General features: G+C 39.3%; 2 protein-coding genes across 2 annotated transcripts; one reads left to right on the top strand and one right to left on the bottom strand.

Annotated features, from left to right (window-relative positions):
- Positions 1-162: 162 nt before the first annotated feature.
- Positions 163-6,340, bottom strand: ribc1 (RIB43A domain with coiled-coils 1). Its single transcript, XM_030734348.1, has 8 exons — positions 6,168-6,340; positions 5,702-5,922; positions 5,343-5,560; positions 5,099-5,213; positions 4,704-4,822; positions 3,865-4,101; positions 859-1,025; positions 163-708 (listed from the first exon to the last, which is right to left on the bottom strand). The coding sequence occupies exons 1-8, from the start codon at positions 6,266-6,268 to the stop codon at positions 627-629; spliced, it is 1,260 nt and encodes a 419-aa protein (XP_030590208.1). The 5' UTR covers positions 6,269-6,340; the 3' UTR covers positions 163-626.
- A 142-nt stretch (positions 6,341-6,482) lies between these two features.
- On the top strand, positions 6,483-18,913 carry LOC115783493 (structural maintenance of chromosomes protein 1A). The gene is made up of 26 exons (XM_030734345.1): positions 6,483-6,867; positions 7,973-8,161; positions 8,709-8,821; positions 8,962-9,165; positions 10,407-10,645; positions 10,736-10,994; positions 11,279-11,419; positions 11,508-11,590; positions 11,716-11,815; positions 12,180-12,287; positions 12,434-12,619; positions 13,436-13,615; positions 13,707-13,853; positions 14,027-14,164; positions 14,252-14,368; positions 14,455-14,561; positions 14,663-14,804; positions 14,883-15,028; positions 15,135-15,288; positions 15,372-15,479; positions 15,641-15,797; positions 15,926-16,080; positions 16,268-16,419; positions 16,532-16,601; positions 16,717-16,827; positions 18,085-18,913. The coding sequence occupies exons 1-26, from the start codon at positions 6,759-6,761 to the stop codon at positions 18,163-18,165; spliced, it is 3,696 nt and encodes a 1,231-aa protein (XP_030590205.1). The 5' UTR covers positions 6,483-6,758; the 3' UTR covers positions 18,166-18,913.
- Positions 18,914-18,930: the final 17 nt, after the last annotated feature.

The following is an 18,930-nucleotide window of genomic DNA, read 5'->3' as shown; positions in this document are numbered from 1 at the left end:
GAATGAGGAATGAGTGTACACACACAGATACTCACTCGACTGCCGCTCACTCTTTGCTTTTCATGTTTCAGAGGGGAAACCTGGGAACACTGATCTTTGCTTTCTCACTGTTGTTGTTTTTTTTTTTTTTTTCTTTTTTATAGCTACAGAAGAAAAATCTGCTGAAAATGAATTGGTTTGTGTAGAGAAGCTTCTCTAGGACTTAAAAACAGATATTTTAAGTGGGAGCAAGAGAAAACAGGGGAGGCAAGGAAAGGTAGGGAGTGTGCGCCGCTGCTGGGGAGAGATGTGCCTCTTTGCAGAGTGTGGGGTGTAGTATTAGCACAATATGATGATGCCTACATGTGTCATGGGTGGATGACTGGAGTTGGGGTTCTTGTACCACTTATGGGGCCAATATTGTAACTGCATTATGAAGCTACCACTGTAACTGGATATATGACTGAAAAATAAAGTATGTGGAACAATCTTTACCAGAAGAGGGTCACGTTTCTTTGTTAGTAATAGGAAATAATTGTCACTTAAGCAATGATTACCACTGATCCGATTCACACTGATTCATTGATTAATGAATATTATTTAGCCCAATGCCACAAGAGGACAAACTAATGTTAGGTGCCTAGCAGTCAGCGAGAGCTGGTGTTGAATTGATAAAAGAAGTCCTTGGTGGGTTTGTTGGTGTACAGTGTCTTATTCAGGTACTCCTGCCTGGGGGAAAAAATGCAAAACACAGTAAGTAACTTGTCCCTAAACACTGTTGTTAAATCTGAAATCTCTATTTTCATATTTGATTGCCTAAACCCAAAAGACATTTGCTGACTAGTGTCTAATCAGTGAGTGTTTGCATGCAGTGCTTACTGTGCCAGCTGTTCTCGAGCCAGCTGCATGTTGTAGTGGTCCATCTGAATTCTCTGCTCTCTCCTCAGCTCTGCTGCTCTCCTGTCCTCCTTCTCGGCTTCTCTGGTCAGTTTCAGCAGCTTGAGGTCCCAAGCTGCATCCTGAATCTTTTCAGCATCTTTTTGTTTCTGAAAACAGAAAGGAAATAACTCTAAAACTGTACTAGATTTGTTTTCATAAAGGCTAGGCTCCTTCAGTATTTCATGACTTGCTTTCCTAGACTTTATATAGATTTTATACTGATTTCCATACTTATTTCCGGTGCTGTTAATATCCTTGTAGAATGCTATGCTTGAGAGCTGAATAATCTACTGAAGTCCTATGGCTTCTATCTGCATGTAACGGCACCCAGTCATAAACTGACCTATACCCTATATTTAATTATGTTGAAAGGTTTTGCTAGCACTTTTATGTTGCTTATTCTGACCTCTGCTTCATCTTGAAATCAATGTTGATCCTGTTAATCCAGGTCCAGGCACTGACGGGAGATTTGAGGCCTATTTTTTTAATATCTACAGCACACTAAAATAAAGGCCCTTTATTACTTGCTCAAACCTACTTTGAGTGCCTGGACCTGGATTTTTTAAGCTTTTTTTTTTTTTTTTTAAATCATAATCTTTAGTCATTCCCTTCCATGAGCACCGGTAGTGCTCCTGTTACTTCACTGGCTTCTAATTAGCTTTAGAATTGATTTTAAAATTTTAGTTCTTATTTTTAAGGTGCTGCAGTGTATCCTGGGAAAAGACTGTGGAGAGCTACAAATACCTGGGTGCTCACCCCCACAATAGACTGGACTGAAAATGTAACATTGAGACTGTCTGGGTCATTTAATAAATGCAGTAAAATGTTGTCTGTTACTGTTAGTGCTATTTTCTTTGTAGCTTGCTGTTGGGGTAGCTGCATTAGAGCCAGTGACACCGGAAAGCTGAACAAGCTGATTAAAAAGCTGACTCTGGGCTGGCAACTACCCTGGAGCCCCTAGAGTTAGTTATTAAGAGGAGGATGTTGTACAAACTGCTGAACATACTGGACAACACATCACATCCCCTTCATGACCTACTGGTCAAACACCATAGTGTTTTCAGCAGGTAGCTCCTTTAACTCAGCTGTAATAATGACCAATATAGGAAATCTTTCCACTGGTTAAAAAATATATGTCTAACCTCTGTACTGAGAGAGGACTGATCCTCTGTTCCAATGCACATGCTCACTCTGCTCCTCATCTGCACATGCTCCTTTATTTTTGCAAACTAGCAATATCTTAAATATCCATCCATTCTCTTCCGCTTATCCTGTTCAGGGTCGCGGAGGTGGGGTGGGGTGGGCTATCCCAGCCTATCCCAGCTGTCATAGGGTGAGAGGCAGGGTACACCCTGTACAGGTTGCCAGCCTGTTGCAGGGCTAACACAGAGAGACAACCATTCCCACCTATGAGCAATTTAGAGTGACCAATTAACCTAACCCCAGTAACTGGCAGCACGGTGGCATGGTGGTTAGCACTGTGTCCTCACAGCTAGAAGCTCTGGGTTTGATTCCGCCCGGGCCTCTCCGTGAGGAGTTTGCATGTTCTCCCTGTGTCTGCATGGGTTTCCTCCCAAAGACATGCAGTCATCTCAAATTCAATTTTATATATTGTATTTACATATATATGTTATATTATTTATGATGATAGCAAATAATGATTTGAATGTACATATTTTTCTATATTTTTATCTTGTATTTTTCTTACTTTATCCACCCCATTCTGTTGCATGTGCAATTTTCAAATGGGGATTATTATATATTATTATTATATAATAATTATTATTAAATAATAATCTCTGTTTTATATAAACAGAGTTTGTCTGTTTATATAAAACTTTCCTGTTTATCCATGTCTTTCACTAGTATTATTTTTCATTTAGTTATTTATTTCTGCTTATTTTATCAACTTTATTTTTCTGATTTTATTAATTTTCTGATCTTCTGATATTGGTTTTAACTTGTCATTTATACTGGTCTGTTATTGGTTCTAATTATTATCTTAACAAATTTCTATTTATTTATGGATTGAAGTTATAATGCTTATAGATTTTTACTATTAATACTGTATTATTGCTTTTTTGGTTGCTTTTATTTCTGACTGCAGTTCTTAAATATTGTATTATTTCATTAGCTTATATCTATCCACTGACTTACTTTTACATTATCTATACAGTTTAAGGTTTTGCTTGATTGCTTACAGACTTTGTAGTTTTTCTTTCAAATCCTGAATTATTCTATTGCTTTGGGACTTTAAAGGTTCTACAAAAATCTGTGAATGAGTCATCTCAGCTGAAATGGTTACAATCCTTTTTGAAAACAATATGTGTAAAGAAGTTGACACAGGTGGCAAAAACTCTTTCTCTTCATCCCCAACCAGTCCAGACAGGTGGCTGCCCCTCCCTGAGCCTGGTTCTGCCAGAGGTTTCTTCCTGTTAAAAGGGAGTTTCTTCTTTCCACTCTCACCAAATGCTTGTTCATATCAGATCGTCTGATTGTTGGGGTTTTCTCTCTATTTTTGTAGGGTCTTTAACCTACAATATAAAGCGCCTTGAGGCAACTGTTGGGAATTAGCACTGAACTGAACTGAACAGAAAATAATGGAAATTCCAATCCACAATCATGCACTCTTCCAGATTAGGTTTGATCAATCCACACAGTGCCCAGGCACAATGCCTGCCCCTCCCAACTGTAGACCAGGGCTCTTCAACTCCAGGTCTCGAGAGCCCCTGTCCTGCAGGTTTTAGATGTGTCTCTGCCTCAACACACCTGAGTCAAATTTAGAAGTCATTAGCAGGACTCTGGAGAACTTGACTGCATACTGAGGAGGTAATTCAGCCATTTGACTCAGGTGTGTTGGATCAGGGACACATCTAAAACCTGCAGGACAGGGGCTCTCGAGGCCTGGAGTTGAAGAGCCCTGCTGTAGACTATAGATTGTAATACCTCTCTCTCAAGACGTTGTTGTTCTCTCTCCTGCTGGATGATGTTCAGCTGCTCAGGGCTCATCCCCTTCCACCTGTCTGGTATAACCTGTGGTGGCCTCCCTCCTCCCACCTGTCTCTCTGCTGCCTCTGCACACTCTGTCATCATATCAGACGTCATTGTATGCCACATCTCTGCAAGATCCTCCTGTTCTTCTTTCTTGTGCTGCTCGTTCAGTTTCTCTGCTTGCTCTCTAGCCTGCGTGTACAGGACATGATGAGGCTTTACCACAGATTCAGGGACAGCTGATTGATTATCCCACTGATGATTGATGATTCAGAAGCATTACAAAACCCAATCTCTAAAATGTGTTTACTCCTAGTATAGAGCTACCAGTCAGCCGTATGGTGACTGTCCTCCTGAGAGAACCACTCAGTCAGTTGTATTTGCTTGTGCATCATGAGTGGTTATTAGTGAAACCACTAAACACTATAAAAAAGTACCATGACCTGAAGGATTTACAATGATGCCTCCCAATAGGGGATTCAGCCAAGTGCATTCAGGCAAATGAGGGAAGAGCTAAATGAAGGCTTTTAAAAACAGACAGTAACCATGAATACATCAAGGCCATTTAACCATCCATGTTGCCTAGTGCCAAATAATACAACTGCCACCTTCCTGCACCAAGTGTGTGTATGCATCACTTGACATTTTCAGTTTGCAATTTTAATTTTAAAATCCCACATGGGAACATCATGTCATGGCTCAACCCCCCCATTGATTTTGCCTTGAGCATTCACATTAGTGGGTGGTGTGTGCACATCTGTGTGTCCATCTGTGAATGCACATGTATACTGTACCAGAGCCTTATTGTAGTTGTCATGCGCGATGCGGGTAGCTCTCTTACACTGCTCCTCGAGTGCAGCTTGCTGAAGCCCTCTTAGGTCTTTTTGCACCAGCTCTTTGCTCGCAAGCATCTCTGTGACACACATGATTTGGAAATTGTCTGTGTGTTTTTTTACACCTGCATTAGCCATTGTACGAGGCTCTTCAACCGTAGAGTCACACTTACAGTAGGGCTCTTAGGGATGAGCATTCATCACTGTCACCTGGTAATAAGGGCTGTGCGTGGGAGTGTGTGATTGTTTGTGCAGGAAAGCATGAAGCATGTGTGTAATGTACAGAGGTTGCAGAGTAAAGCATGTAAGCCCATCAGTAATCCTAAGTGTGTGTGCTTGTGTTTGTCTCTTTTCACCTCTGTGCTCATTTCGCATGTGTCTTTTTTTATTCTCATCCATCTGTGATCGCAGATCTCGTTCGGTCTTTTTTATTTGTTCTTTCCTCATCTGCTCCTCTCCGACACCCTCTCCCTGTACATGAAACAAGGACAGAATACCTTAAGGGGTAACATTACTTTATATTTAACCATTCACTGGATTTTTTTTTTCCCACTGGTCTTTGAAGCATACAAATCATCTGCCTTGCCACAGCCAGCCTACCTTAAAGATTTGCATGCTGGCAGGCCCCAGCTCACTCTCTGGAATGGCGATCTTGAATGCCCCCTTCAGGCCACATTTGAGATCGGCATCATGAGAGTCCTCTACCCGCTGATGATTAGCCCAATAGTGGGTGAGGCCAATATTCACAGCTCTTTGCTTCTCCATTTTATCATTGTCCTGCTGCATCAGTGCTTCATCTTGATATATTCTCAATTTATCTGTAACGCATTAAAAAAAATCCACCTGTTACCAACTAAAGCTCATTAATGGAGAGGGCCTGAAACAATAGGGGACTAGCATTTCTAGAGCCTTGCAGGTATTATGGCTGCAATTAAACTGCTTTAATTCTACCAGTTTACCCAGAGCTTTGCTCCTTTGTTTCTCCATGTGTTGCTGATGCTTCTTCTCTTGGACTTGTTGGTTTAGTGCATCTAGGTCAAGGCCCATAACACGAAGCCGGGTGTTGAAAATGCGGGCCTTCCGTGCTGTTTCTGCAACCCTCCGCCTCTCCACAGCTTTTTCCTTGGACTGATCTACAGGCAAATCCACTTTGTACATTTTCGCAGTTTCTAGTGAGATCCTAATGAGACAGCATCACACACACTGATTATCATAGCTGAAAACCTTGCTTGGAAATAAATTATTAAATAAATTACTATGCCGAGTGAAATATCACACCCTGGTGAGGTTCATTTTCACTGATTTGCTCCAGTTATGACCGGATAACATCACAAATCAAGCTTCTTTACTGGCATATTTGAACTTTAAATTAAATGTATTTGCCTGAAAAACAGGCGGAAACCACTGATCCGAACCAACATTTACCTCTGACGTAAGAGATCGGTCCACTTTCTTTCGGTCAATATCGGTGAAAACGCTTCTCTACTCCAGTTGTGTTTGGAGGCCCTTGGTAACCATGGTAACATATGTACACATATCACTAAGTTGGAAATACATGACAAATGTGACAGGAATATCCCCTTAATCAATTTTTATTTATTTATTTTTTTAATAACGGAACGTACATAATTAAGTAGTTATATCCACTCCCGAGGTCATAAGAAAACTCGACAAATCCAGACAACTTTTGTCTCGCGAGAAACTGTGAGGTTTCGTGTCTCGCGCGCCTGTGGGTCTTCCTGTTGGATTGTAAAATGGCGCATTGTTGTCGCCGCCGTGCCGAGTGTATTTGATAAAGATTATAAATTATTCTTTTGATTTTTAAACTAAATGTGCACAGCATAATGTAACTTGTGCATACAGCAGCATTAGCTTGAACAGAGCGGTTCATTCATTTGCGTGCACGCGTCGTATTTGAAACCTTGTTCGGTAAACATTGGTTGTTAGCATTAGCTAACTGGTTAGCATTTCGCTAAGCTAATATTGGCTGCAGACCAGTTAATCAAATATAAAGAGATGGGTTATTTAAAATTGATAGAGATCGAAAACTTCAAGTCCTATAAAGGAAGACAGATTATTGGACCGTTTCACAAGTTCACTGCAATCATCGGACCCAATGGATCTGGTATGTAATGACAGCTAACATAAACTCGAAGCTAATGCAAACTGCTAGCAGAGCCTAACGGTAAACACACCTCTATAGCCCCGCTCTCTTCAGATATCATGATTGTCAGTCAATGCAGAAGTATCGTTTGATGGATAGCACTTTAGCTGATGATAGTGTGATGTATCTTATTGTTCCATGGTCACATTTGGTACTATGGCATTTACTGAAATTTTATTTCGGTTTATAGCTGTAGAATGTAGAAAGCTGCACTCGTTAAATTAGAGGAGTAATTACGTTTTCGCATTGACTGTTGACGTACCTATATCTATAAGCACTTAATATCACCTTCATTTCTCTGCAAGTTATGATTTATTACTTTTTTAAACGTTGGTGTTTGAAACGGCTTTTCACAAGAGAAAGATGAAATCTCGCAAAGGTCTATTCTTGTGGTACACTGCAGTGCATCATCAGAACTAAACTGGCTTGAAAGTTTAGTGAAATCAACTTGTATTTGGCGAAAAGCAATCAAAACAAAGTGTGAAAACTGCACGTTGCAATAGCCGTCAGGATAGACTATTTGTAGAACTGTTGCTTTGAATTGCATTAGACTGTACAAATAAAGACTTAATTCTGTTTAACGTCAAAGTCAAATTTTCTGTCAATTCTGCAATATGTACAGGTCATACACAGGGTCCAAGTGTTGTTTCCTGCAACCCACGGTGTGCAATTAGAATTAATCAAAAATCAGATAAAATAAAATAGAAAGTAATAAGAACATGAGATACAAATATGAAAATAAATATGAAGTATCAAAGTAAAAATATGAATTACATGAGCTGTATTAAAGCTTATATAGAATTATTGCATAAAATTAGGTATAAAAGTATGAGGTGTATAAGGATTCTTAAAGCTATATACATTATTGTAGGGCTATATAGTATAAATGAATTATCAAAAAAACCTTTGTACATTGTTTTAAGTCTCTGTACATTGCTGTGCAAGTGAGGAAACATCATTATGAGACTGAATGTGTAGATAGCATCAACATAGTTTTAAAATGTGTTCTTTAATATAAGAATTTCATGGTTACTAAACATTTCAATGTCATTGTCGATGTTTGTAGGAAAGTCCAACCTTATGGATGCCATCAGCTTCGTGTTGGCAGAGAAAACCAGTAACCTGCGTGTGAAGACTCTGAAGGATCTAATCCATGGAGCGCCTGTAGGGAAGCCGGCTGCCAACAGAGCCTTTGTCAGTATGGTGTACCAGGAAGATAATGGTGAAGAACGTGCTTTCACAAGGATCATTATTGGTATGAAGCTCCATTAACAGTCATCCTTGAATATAGATTTCAGTTGCATTTTGAATAGTTGTCTGTATGAAATAAGAGACACTGATCTAGTTAACTTTCTTTCTCAGAAAGTAGAAGACATGCTTTCCAGCTGAAGAAACTGATACAGATATAGAGTTGATATAGAGCATGTTTGTGCAGGTTTCCAAGTACAGCTGCGCAAACATCAGTGTAACATTTTTAAAATATTGACTGATAGCATAAGCAACATTTCTACAAATAGTCTTTGGCATTTGGCAGGTTAGAAATATTTAAAATCTTTGGCATTTATCAGTTGTATTGCAATTAACCTAACCAAAATTCACTAGGGATTTAGTCTTGTTGGATGAGTCACATGGTTATAAAATCCACTTATTCACCCCAGTATGTCACTAACAATATAGCACTTTTTTAATTGTTGTTATTAGACACATTTTTGTTATCTTTGACCCTCTTGTATATATTGTATATATTTTTTGTATGTTGATAATGAGCTAATGCAGGTGATGTTTTTTGGAATATGCACCAGGTTCTTCCTCTGAGTATCGCATCAACAATAAAGTTGTGGGCCTGCCCGAATACAGTGAAGAACTGGAAAAACTTGGAATTCTGATCAAGGCTAGGAACTTCTTGGTCTTTCAGGTGAGATTTAAATCTTGAACATGACTCAGGCACTTAGACCAGAGGCCCAAAAATATCAATATTTGCAGGGATTAAGTTAACACCAGGTAACATTTTATTTGGTATTCTAAATTTCAGTTTTGTTCTTATTTCTCTTGAAGGGAGCTGTTGAGTCTATTGCCATGAAAAACCCCAAAGAGCGTACAGCACTGTTTGAGGAGATCTCACGTTCAGGAGAGCTGGCCCAGGAGTATGACCGGAGGAAGAAGGAGATGGTGAAAGCAGAGGAGGACACACAGTTCAATTATCATCGCAAGAAAAACATTGCTGCTGAGCGCAAAGAGGCCAAGCAAGAGAAAGAAGAGGTATACCATTTTTACTGGGTCTAAATAGGACACAAGTGAGAGATTGAAACCAAAATCGTTATATGCTAAGTTTTGCCACTTGGCACCCATATTGGAAATTATTTTGGCCTAACAAGACCAAGGCTCTCCCTCAATGAAGCAGGTGGTTTCAGTGGTCACTGGGACAAGGCCAAAAAAAAAAATTAGCTGGATGAAATCTCTTGCAGAGGAAAAAAAACACTTAAAGATCAGTGACTTTGTCCCAAAATAAGACTGAAAACTTTATTCCACGCAGTTTATCTTTTCATAACACTTTGTCTATAATACAGTCCAGAGTGTCATGATTAGTGTCTGTGGCCTATCACAGCAGAGCACTTAAATAAATTCAATGCCAATTCACTTTATGGAAACAGCCAGGTAAAACGTAAGGTACAGTTACCTACATCTTTAGTACAGTACCAAATTGATATGTCTAACACCACACAGTCATGTTGTGAACCTTTGTGAATCAGTGTCACAATGTGCGTTACAGTTCAGCTGTTAGAAAGCAGATGTTTAGCTTTTTAGGAGAAGGGCTGTCTTTGGCTTTGCTGAATTGCTCTATATAGGATTCAATGAGTCTGTTTCTGCTGTAACTGACTTTAGGTTATATGCAATTCCAGATGATGGAAGTACTTGTTATTCATGTTAGTGCACCAAACTCCACCACTAAGAGACTGACTAGGAAGACTTTATCGAGCACTGTTTGAACAAGCTGAACATAAACTTTCAGAAATGCAACAGTTTCAACTGCTTCTTCAATAGTGAAGCTGTAGCCGAACCAAAAATAATTATCTAACAGTTGATCCTAATTAGCCGTGCATCTTAAAGTTGTTGGTTTTGAGGAGTCCTTCATCCTCTGAAACAGTAATGCCTGTAGCGTGTTGGGAGACAGAGAAGTGCCCGCAAGTTTAATGTGAAGGTATTTCTCTGAACAGTGACGTTCATGGGAAACAATAATTTATCCAACCCAGAAGTAGTTTTAAGTAAAGAGATAAAATCTGATATTGGTGTGAATATAACAGAGATAAGGTAAAGATTATTACGCCTTGATATGCAGTTATTCTGTCCATTTTTATTTGAAATGTCTCAAAAGATAAACCTTAAAACACTCTTTTGTTTTGGGTGGGATCTGACACAGAAATATAAATTGTTATTGGCCATTAAATGTAGTATCAGATACATCTGTAATCATAATCACTGTCTTTTTTTCATTCTATTAGGCTGAGCGCTATCAGCGTCTTAAGGATGAAGTAGCCAGAGCTAGTGTGCAGTTGCAGCTCTTTAAACTGTACCACAACGAGACTGAAATTGAAAGGCTGAACAAAGAGCTTGGGCAGCGAAACAAGGAGATTGAGAAGGACCGTAAAAAGATGGACCATGTGGAAGAGGAGCTGAAGGACAAGAAGAAGGAGCTGGGCAGACTGATGAGGGAGCAGCAGACCATTGAGAAAGAAATTAAGTAAGTGGCAGTATCATGACAGTTGTGCTATTTAATACTTCATGCATTGTTAATCACTTGACATACATTAAACATTTGATGTGATCACAGGGAGAAGGACTCTGAGTTGAATCAAAAGAGGCCTCAGTACATCAAAGCCAAAGAGAACACTGCACACAAAATCAAGAAGCTTGAGGCAGCAAGGAAATCACTGCAAAATGCCCAGAAAATGTACAAGAAGCGCAAGGCAGACATGGATGAGCTGGATAAAGAGATGAGGGCGGTGGAGCTGGCCAAGCAAGAGTTTGAGGAGAGAATGGAGGAGGAGGCGCAGAGCCAAGGCCAGGATCTCACGTTGGAGGAAAATCAGGTCTGATGTGTGAAAAGCACGTTTTAGACTTCCATGTTTCATTGTGAATAAATAAATAACAAATTAGTTACAGGATGTTAGTCAAATTAAAATGTTTCACAAAATTGAAACATGCACACTCTGCAGTTACCGTAAACATACATAGTTCTAACTGACTGTGAATAGTCAAGGCAATTAGGAATTTTGGTTTTTCAAATTAATTCTGTAGTTAATATTAAGAGGATATTAATAACAGCAAAAACATCGCTTTTTTTGCATGACCCTCTGTGTGTCTCTTTTTCCAGGTAAAGCAATATCATCGTCTGAAGGAGGAGGCCAGTAAACGTGCTGCCACCCTGGCACAGGAGCTGGAGAAGTTCAACCGTGACCAGAAGGCTGACCAGGACCGCCTTGACTTAGAGGAGAGGAAGAAAGTGGAGACAGAGGTAAAGAAGAAAATAATGGAGAATTTGTATGTGCCAGAAAAAAAATGATTGCACTGATTTGATACAACAATTTGTTGTTTCTCTTTAGGCCAAAATTAAACAGAAGATCCGTGAAATTGAGGAAAACCAGAAACGTATTGAGAAATTGGAGGATTATATTGCCACCAGCAGGTAGGCTCCTCTTAATTTTGGATCGTTTTGAACAAAGCTGTGGTGAGCTTATTCATTTTATAGGCTTTTCTGGTGTACAGTGTCATTCACACACCTTTTTTTTTCTTTTTCCTGTTACTCATCAGGCAGTCGCTAGATGAGCAGAAGCGTATGGAAGAGGAGCTGACTGAGGAAGTGGAGATGGCCAAAAGGAGGATTGATGAGATCAATATGGAGCTTAATCAGGTACTCAATACACAGGAAAGAAAGAAATCAGTGCCAACAACAGTTTGAATCTACTCTTAATTGGGTTAGTTTATGTTTGCATGTGCTAACCCTGCCCCTGAAAAGAGCTCAGGCTTTTTCTGTAGCTAACCTTTTCCTGAAAGTGTGCAAGACAAAGTATCATTTCTTCCTTTCTCATTGCAGACATTTCACATATCAGGGAAAAACACAAGCACTGATTAAATAAATGATTGCTTGGTGGGCCCTTAATCCGTGCTAGCCATCTAACATCTAACTGGGTTGTATATATTATTTACATCTGTGACGGGAACACTGACAAAGCTGCAGCGCTGATAAATCCCATTATTATTGGACTGTGCTTTAGGTGATGGAGCAGCTGGGAGATGCCAGAATTGACAGGCAGGAGAACAGTCGTCAGCAGCGTAAGGCAGAGATCATGGAGAGCATAAAAAGACTCTATCCTGGTTCTGTGGTAAGGCATCGTTAGCACTATATTTGCAGATTTTCATATCTCTGCAAACCCATCTGTTTTTATTTCCTGGTGACTGCATTCAGTAAGAGCACTGAACAAGCCTGACGTGAACTCTGTTTAGTAAATGTATGCTGCTCTGTTTTCAGTATGGTCGTCTCATTGACCTGTGTCAGCCCACTCAGAAGAAATATCAAATTGCTGTGACTAAAGTGTTGGGTAAGAACATGGATGCCATCATTGTTGACTCAGAGAAGACTGGCAGAGACTGCATTCAGTACATAAAGGAGCAGAGAGGAGAGCCTGAGACCTTCCTTCCTCTTGACTACCTTGAAGTGAGTACACAAAAGTAATGATTCGACTTAAGAGTCTTGAACAGTTCATTATGAAATGTCCATGATGGGTGTGCCTTGTGAGCCAAATTTGTCAGTCTCTTATTTTACATCGATTTCTCTTAAAGTACTGCTAGAAAGTGAAATTCTACATAATGTTCCACTTGGAGCATTTAAGCAGAGCACAAGGCATCCACAATTCACAAGAAACCTTATTTCTCATACATTGTTGCTCAGAATTTAATTAAACATGTACACAGTGAATACCTGATGAGTGTTCAGCCAAACTGTGCTGAAAGTCAATGTCCTATTTGTTGTTTTATGGGCACTTATCCATTTTCACAAGAATTGCTCCTCCTCCTATAGTATTTGATCAGATTTTGCACTCAGTGATCATCTCATGGATCTTCACACAGTTTGAAGGTGGTCAGCAAGATGACTCATTAAAAATGTTTGGCTACCCCATTTTAACCTGCAGGAGATTAAAAAAACTGCTGTAACATGTTTTAATGTCACAGAAGGAGTAAATTCATTACAGGTGTGGAGAAAGTTAAGAGAGAGAGAGCCAAAATTATACTGCCAGCTTTATTTTTAAGCTAAATGTTGTCACTGGTCTTTGAAGAATATTTATTCACTGACTGTTTGAATCCTGTTTTCAGAGCCGCCTGAAATGCCACTTGAATGCAAAATATTCAGATACAGCTACCTTATTTATCAATATTTTTTTTGGTTCATGAAGATTTTGCTTAAAAAAGCACATCAGAGAGAATTTCTTTATGGTAAATGTTTCCCATAAAATTTAATTTTGTCTTGTCAAAGGTGAAACCAACGGATGAGAAACTCAGAGAACTGCGGGGAGCCAAGCTGGTGATTGATGTGATTCGCTACGAGCCTCCCCACATCAAAAAAGCTCTGCAGTATGCTTGTGGCAACGCTCTGGTCTGCGAGAATGTAGAGGATGCACGAAGAATTGCTTTTGGAGGGCCATACAGGCACAAGGTACTAATTTAAGGATGGTTGATTGGATGATCCATAGATGAGGGAATTGTTTGTTGTTCTACCTAATAACTCTTTATCCATCTGTGTTCAGACAGTAGCCCTGGATGGCACTCTATTCCAGAAGTCTGGAGTCATCTCTGGAGGGGCCAGCGACCTGAAAGCTAAGGCCAGACGATGGGATGAGAAGGCAGTGGACAAGCTTAAAGAGAAAAAGGAGAAACTCACTGAAGAGCTCAAGGTGACTTTATATGTGATTATATTTCCTACATCAGAAAGTTTGTTAGTGACATACAGTCACCATAAAGCACCTCTGGCTAACAGAATTGCTGTTCATTTATACTTCCTGATTTCAGTTGTGTTTTTAATTAATAAATAGTCACTTAATTTTCCACTTCATGTTTCCCTGTGCAGGAGCAAATGAAGGCCAAGAGGAAGGAGGCAGAGCTGCGTCAGGTGCAGTCTCAGGCCCACGGTCTGCAGATGAGGCTCAAGTACTCTCAGAGTGATCTGGAACAGACGAAAACCCGTCACCTTTCCCTCAATATGCAGGTACAGCTCGGTTATAGCCTTTATCCGCTTAATGTTTATAAGTAATGACTATTGCACTAAAACTTTTTTTTTTTTTTTGTAATGCAGGAGAAATCTAAGCTAGAGAGCGAACTGGCAAACTTTGGTCCTCGCATCAACGACATCAAGAGGATCATCCAGTCCCGTGAGCGGGAAATCACTGACCTGCGAGACCGCATGAACCTGGTGAGACTGACGCAGAGTGAGCTACATTTAGAAGTCAGTTTATGAACATGTACCATTGCAGTAACAACAATGTTTCTGTTTCTCAGGTGGAGGATGAGGTGTTTGTGGAATTCTGTGAAGAGATTGGCGTGAGAAATATCAGAGAGTTTGAGGAGGAAAAAGTGAAGAGGCAGAATGAGATTGCAAAGAAGCGGTCAGTTCAGTAATCCAGTCGCTTCTAATTTGTGAATTGTTATTTGTTAGTGAATCTGTCTTGTTTTTTTTGTAGCATAACTTAATATCCTTTTGTTTTAGTCTTGAGTTTGAGACCCAAAAGACTCGTCTGGGCATCCAGGTAGACTATGAGAAGAATCAGCTGAAAGAGGACCAGGAGAAGGTCATGATGTGGGAGCAGACTGTGAAGAAAGACGAGGCTGAAATAGAGAGACTTAAAAAGGTAAAAACAAAGTGAAGGGTGAAAATATTTTGTCCTCGATTTTGACATTGCTTTAAATTTCATTTATGTGCGTTGTAGGAGGAACACAGACACATGAAGATCATTGATGAAACAATGGCCCAGCTGCAGGACCTGAAGAACCAGCATCTCACCAAGAAATCTGAAGTCAATGATAAAAATCATGAGATGGAGGAGATCCGCAAAAAACTGGGTGGTGCCAACAAGTCAGTGGCTACAGACACATGCACTTTAATATTTTTTTTAATATCATGTTAATATAATTTTATGTTTGAGTTAGTTTGATCTACAAACAACTTTTTATTATTCCAGGGAGTTGACTCAGCTCCAGAAGGAGGTCACTGCCATTGAGACCAAACTGGAGCAGAAGCGCAGTGACCGTCACAACCTGCTGCAAGCCTGCAAAATGCAGGATATCAGGTTGCCTCTTCGTTCTGGAACAATGGATGATATCAGCCAGGGAGAGGTACATTAACAAAGTGAATGTTGCTCTAATAGTAATCCCATTAAGACTAAAGCAGAAAATGACAGCCTTGTTTTGTTTTTAAGGGGAGCTCCCAGACAGATGAGTCTAGCAGCCAGAGGACGTCCAGCAGTGTTTTGGCCAAAGAGGCTCTTATAGAGATTGACTACAGCAACCTGACTGAAGACCTCAAAGTGGGTCCAGATAATATTATAGTGTTTTTCTCAACACAAAAAATACTTAAAATATACAGAGTTAAAAAAAAAAGAGCCATTTGCAACAGAGGTGACAGCTACATCACATTTTGTAGTTACATGTAAATTTATTTATTTATTCCTCTTTGATCATCGTAAAGGATGCACTGTCAGAGGAGGAGATCAAGGCTGAGACAAACACACTGCAGCAGCGTCTGAACGAGCAGCAGAGCATCCTGCAGAGAATCAGTGCACCCAATATGAAAGCCATGGAGAAGCTTGAGAGTGTCAGAGACAAGTTCCAAGAGACCAGTGATGGTGAGGTGGCAGGATGTTAGAGGCTGGTGGTTAAGTGAGCAGTAGAAAGGAAGTTGACGGTACTCTTCGAACTCTTAATGTTAACTCTGTTAATGTTCTTTTTTTTTTTTTTTTTTTTTTTTTTTTAGAGTTTGAGGCTGCTCGGAAGAGAGCCAAGAAGGCCAAGCAAGCCTTTGAGCAGATCAAAAAGGAAAGATTTGATCGTTTTAATAACTGTTTTGAGTCTGTGGCCACCAATATTGATGAGATCTACAAGGCCCTCTCACGCAACAGTAGTGCTCAGGTAAGTTTTTAGAGGCTTGCCGCTGTACAATTCATTAGTGATGTTCAGTTCCATGATGGGTAACATTTGTCTGGAATTTGTTGCATTACAGTTATAGAAAATAATTTTCTCATATCCATTTGTGCATGAGCCCAGCCTGCTTACTGAAAGCAAAAGCTTTAACAATGAGTGTATCTTTCTTCTGTAGGCATTTTTAGGCCCAGAAAACCCAGAAGAACCATATTTGGATGGTATCAACTATAACTGTGTGGCCCCAGGGAAGAGGTTCAGACCGATGGACAACTTGTCAGGAGGAGAGAAAACTGTTGCCGCCTTGGCTCTGCTCTTTGCTATTCACAGGTGAAACAAGGGAGAAAGACGGGAATTTTTACTTACATGTATGCCTTGGTGCAAGTTGATAACATTTACTGTAGTTTTGGAATATGTTAGCATCTCTCCTTCTTCTCTGTAGCTACAAACCCGCCCCATTCTTTGTGCTGGATGAGATTGATGCAGCTCTGGACAACACTAATATTGGCAAGGTCTGTTTAGAGAATTAATGTGATTCAGTGACTTGATTTTTTTTTTTTTTTAAATAACAAAATTGCTTGGGATTTAAGTGCATTAGTCTTAATGCATTTTCTCTGTGCCTTCAAGGTTGCCAACTACATCAAAGACCAGTCAGTGCAGAACTTCCAGGCCATTGTCATTTCTCTGAAGGAGGAATTCTACACCAAGGCAGACTCACTCATAGGTGTTTATCCAGAGGTGGGTTTCTCTTTTATTTTTATTTTTTGACACAGATGTATAAAATTCCCCCCAAAAGGTGATCAGTGTAAATCTAGATATAGAGAGCTTCCCAGCATGCATGTGTGGGAACCCAGATAAGAATGTACTACTTGAAAAAACATTTTAAAAATAAAGCACTGCAATTTCAGCATTGTGTTATTTTATAACACCACTACCGTAACAAAAATGACAAAAAGAACATACAAACCTGAATTAAAAAAAAACTTAACTAAAAAACAAATATATGCTTTGCTTTGTGATATTAAACTTAGTCTATATATATTTAGGCTTGTTTGTCACATAAGGTTATGCTACAGATAAATCTTTTCATATGCAGGCACTCCAGTAATCAGGATATGCCAGTCTGAGCAATGGGACATATATTGACTGCATGAAAAATCTCCTGCTGAGCATAATTGCTGTTGAATCTGTTCACTAAGGATAGAAAGTATCCAGAATTCCCCAGTATGAATTAATATGTGCTGTAGAAACCTCCCAATCAAAGATTCCCTGGATACAGTTATGTATTGATGTTCACAGTTTCCGAGTAGGTGGCCTAATTCAGTGTACCCTCATCTGCATCTCCAACATTTAGAGTTGTTAAGCTTGTCTGGAGGATATTCAGTATATGTAGTACTTTTTAATGTTGTATTAGTCTTGTGTGTCACATCTGTGATGTGTTTTACACTACACAAACTGTTGACCCAAATCTGCGAGTTGCATTTTTGAATATTGTGCATATAAAACATAATGCAAAGTACTAAAATATAGCCATGAGACTTTGACAGCAATATACAAAAGTCTCAAAGTACTGAATTTAATTTTAACCACTTAAGTTGAATTTTCTATAGTCTATAAACTTTCAAATCTGGAAGTGAGACCTGCGCAACAGTAGAATGGATTTTATGAGATTCAGGCATGACCGTCAGACTTGAAGTAAACACGGCTTATGGCTACTTCAGTGATGAGGCTCAAAATGGGGGGAAAAAAGTGTTGAGTCAGACGGGCAATCATGCTTTTGTCGGAATGTTTAAGACATAATTTGAATGCTGTCTACAGTTCATATACAGACATGTGACAGCATTCTCATCATAAAGCACATGTTGTGCAGCTAGTAAGAATGAACAGATCCTGTTTGAAATCCTGCCAATTAAAACGAAGCATCTCGAGCTGTGAAGTTGATACTAATTTGGAAACAATGAACTAATTTTTTTTTCTCTTTTTTTCCATCAACAGCAAGGAGACTGTGTCATAAGCAAAGTGCTAACCTTTGACCTCTCACAGTATCCTGATGCCAATCCAAATCCAAATGAGTAAGAATAGCTCTCCCAGCACTGGTATTTTGTCTAGTTGGATGTATCCATGGCTACTTTTTCTGGATCGCTCATTGTATTCTTGTAGTAACAGATAATGTATCCATTAGGTCTCACATACTATTTCCGTATTTTTTTATACATTAGAGTAGTGAGTTATTGAGCTTCAGTTGTGGGTTTGTTTGTTTGTTTTTTCTCTTTATAGACCATAAAAACCAGGATGTATGTACATTTATACAAGCCAGCCCTTTATCAGTGTGGCAACATATTGTGTGGGATTCTTTTTAAGAAACTGTAGAATTTGTATTATGTGGTTAAATGTCTCAGATATCCCTGAAGCAAGTTTTATTTTTTTTCCATAACTTTTATACTGTTCTTGGCCATCTTTTCAGTTGTGTGCTTTAAAGCCCTTGCCTGTTTCCTCTTCTCTGTACTTTCTGCAATTTCATACGTGCTACTTTCTTTTCTTTTTTTTTTTTTTTTTAAAGCTTAATAAGGAAACTGTTGTGACAGTGTGGTGGATACATTCCCATGTACAAAAGCTAAATAAAACCCATAGTTAGCAGCAGCTGGCAGTGCTGTAATGAGATCATGGAACTGAGGCTCTTACTGCTCTGCTATTTAAAACAGTCCTTTTATTCCCTCAGTAATATTTCGAATCAACTCTAGTACACAGAAAACTCAGCATGAGCAAAACTCTTCAGTCAGTTTTTATCGATTGCTTTGCTTCAATAAATTTTGAATTATTTAAACTTGTCTCTCTTGTTTA

The sequence above is a fragment of the Archocentrus centrarchus genome, chromosome 7 (genome assembly GCF_007364275.1).
Source record: "Archocentrus centrarchus isolate MPI-CPG fArcCen1 chromosome 7, fArcCen1, whole genome shotgun sequence".
NCBI classification, from domain to species: Eukaryota; Metazoa; Chordata; class Actinopteri; order Cichliformes; family Cichlidae; genus Archocentrus; species Archocentrus centrarchus.
Note: the sequence above shows the minus strand (reverse complement) of the source record. Positions and strands in the feature narration are given on the sequence as shown.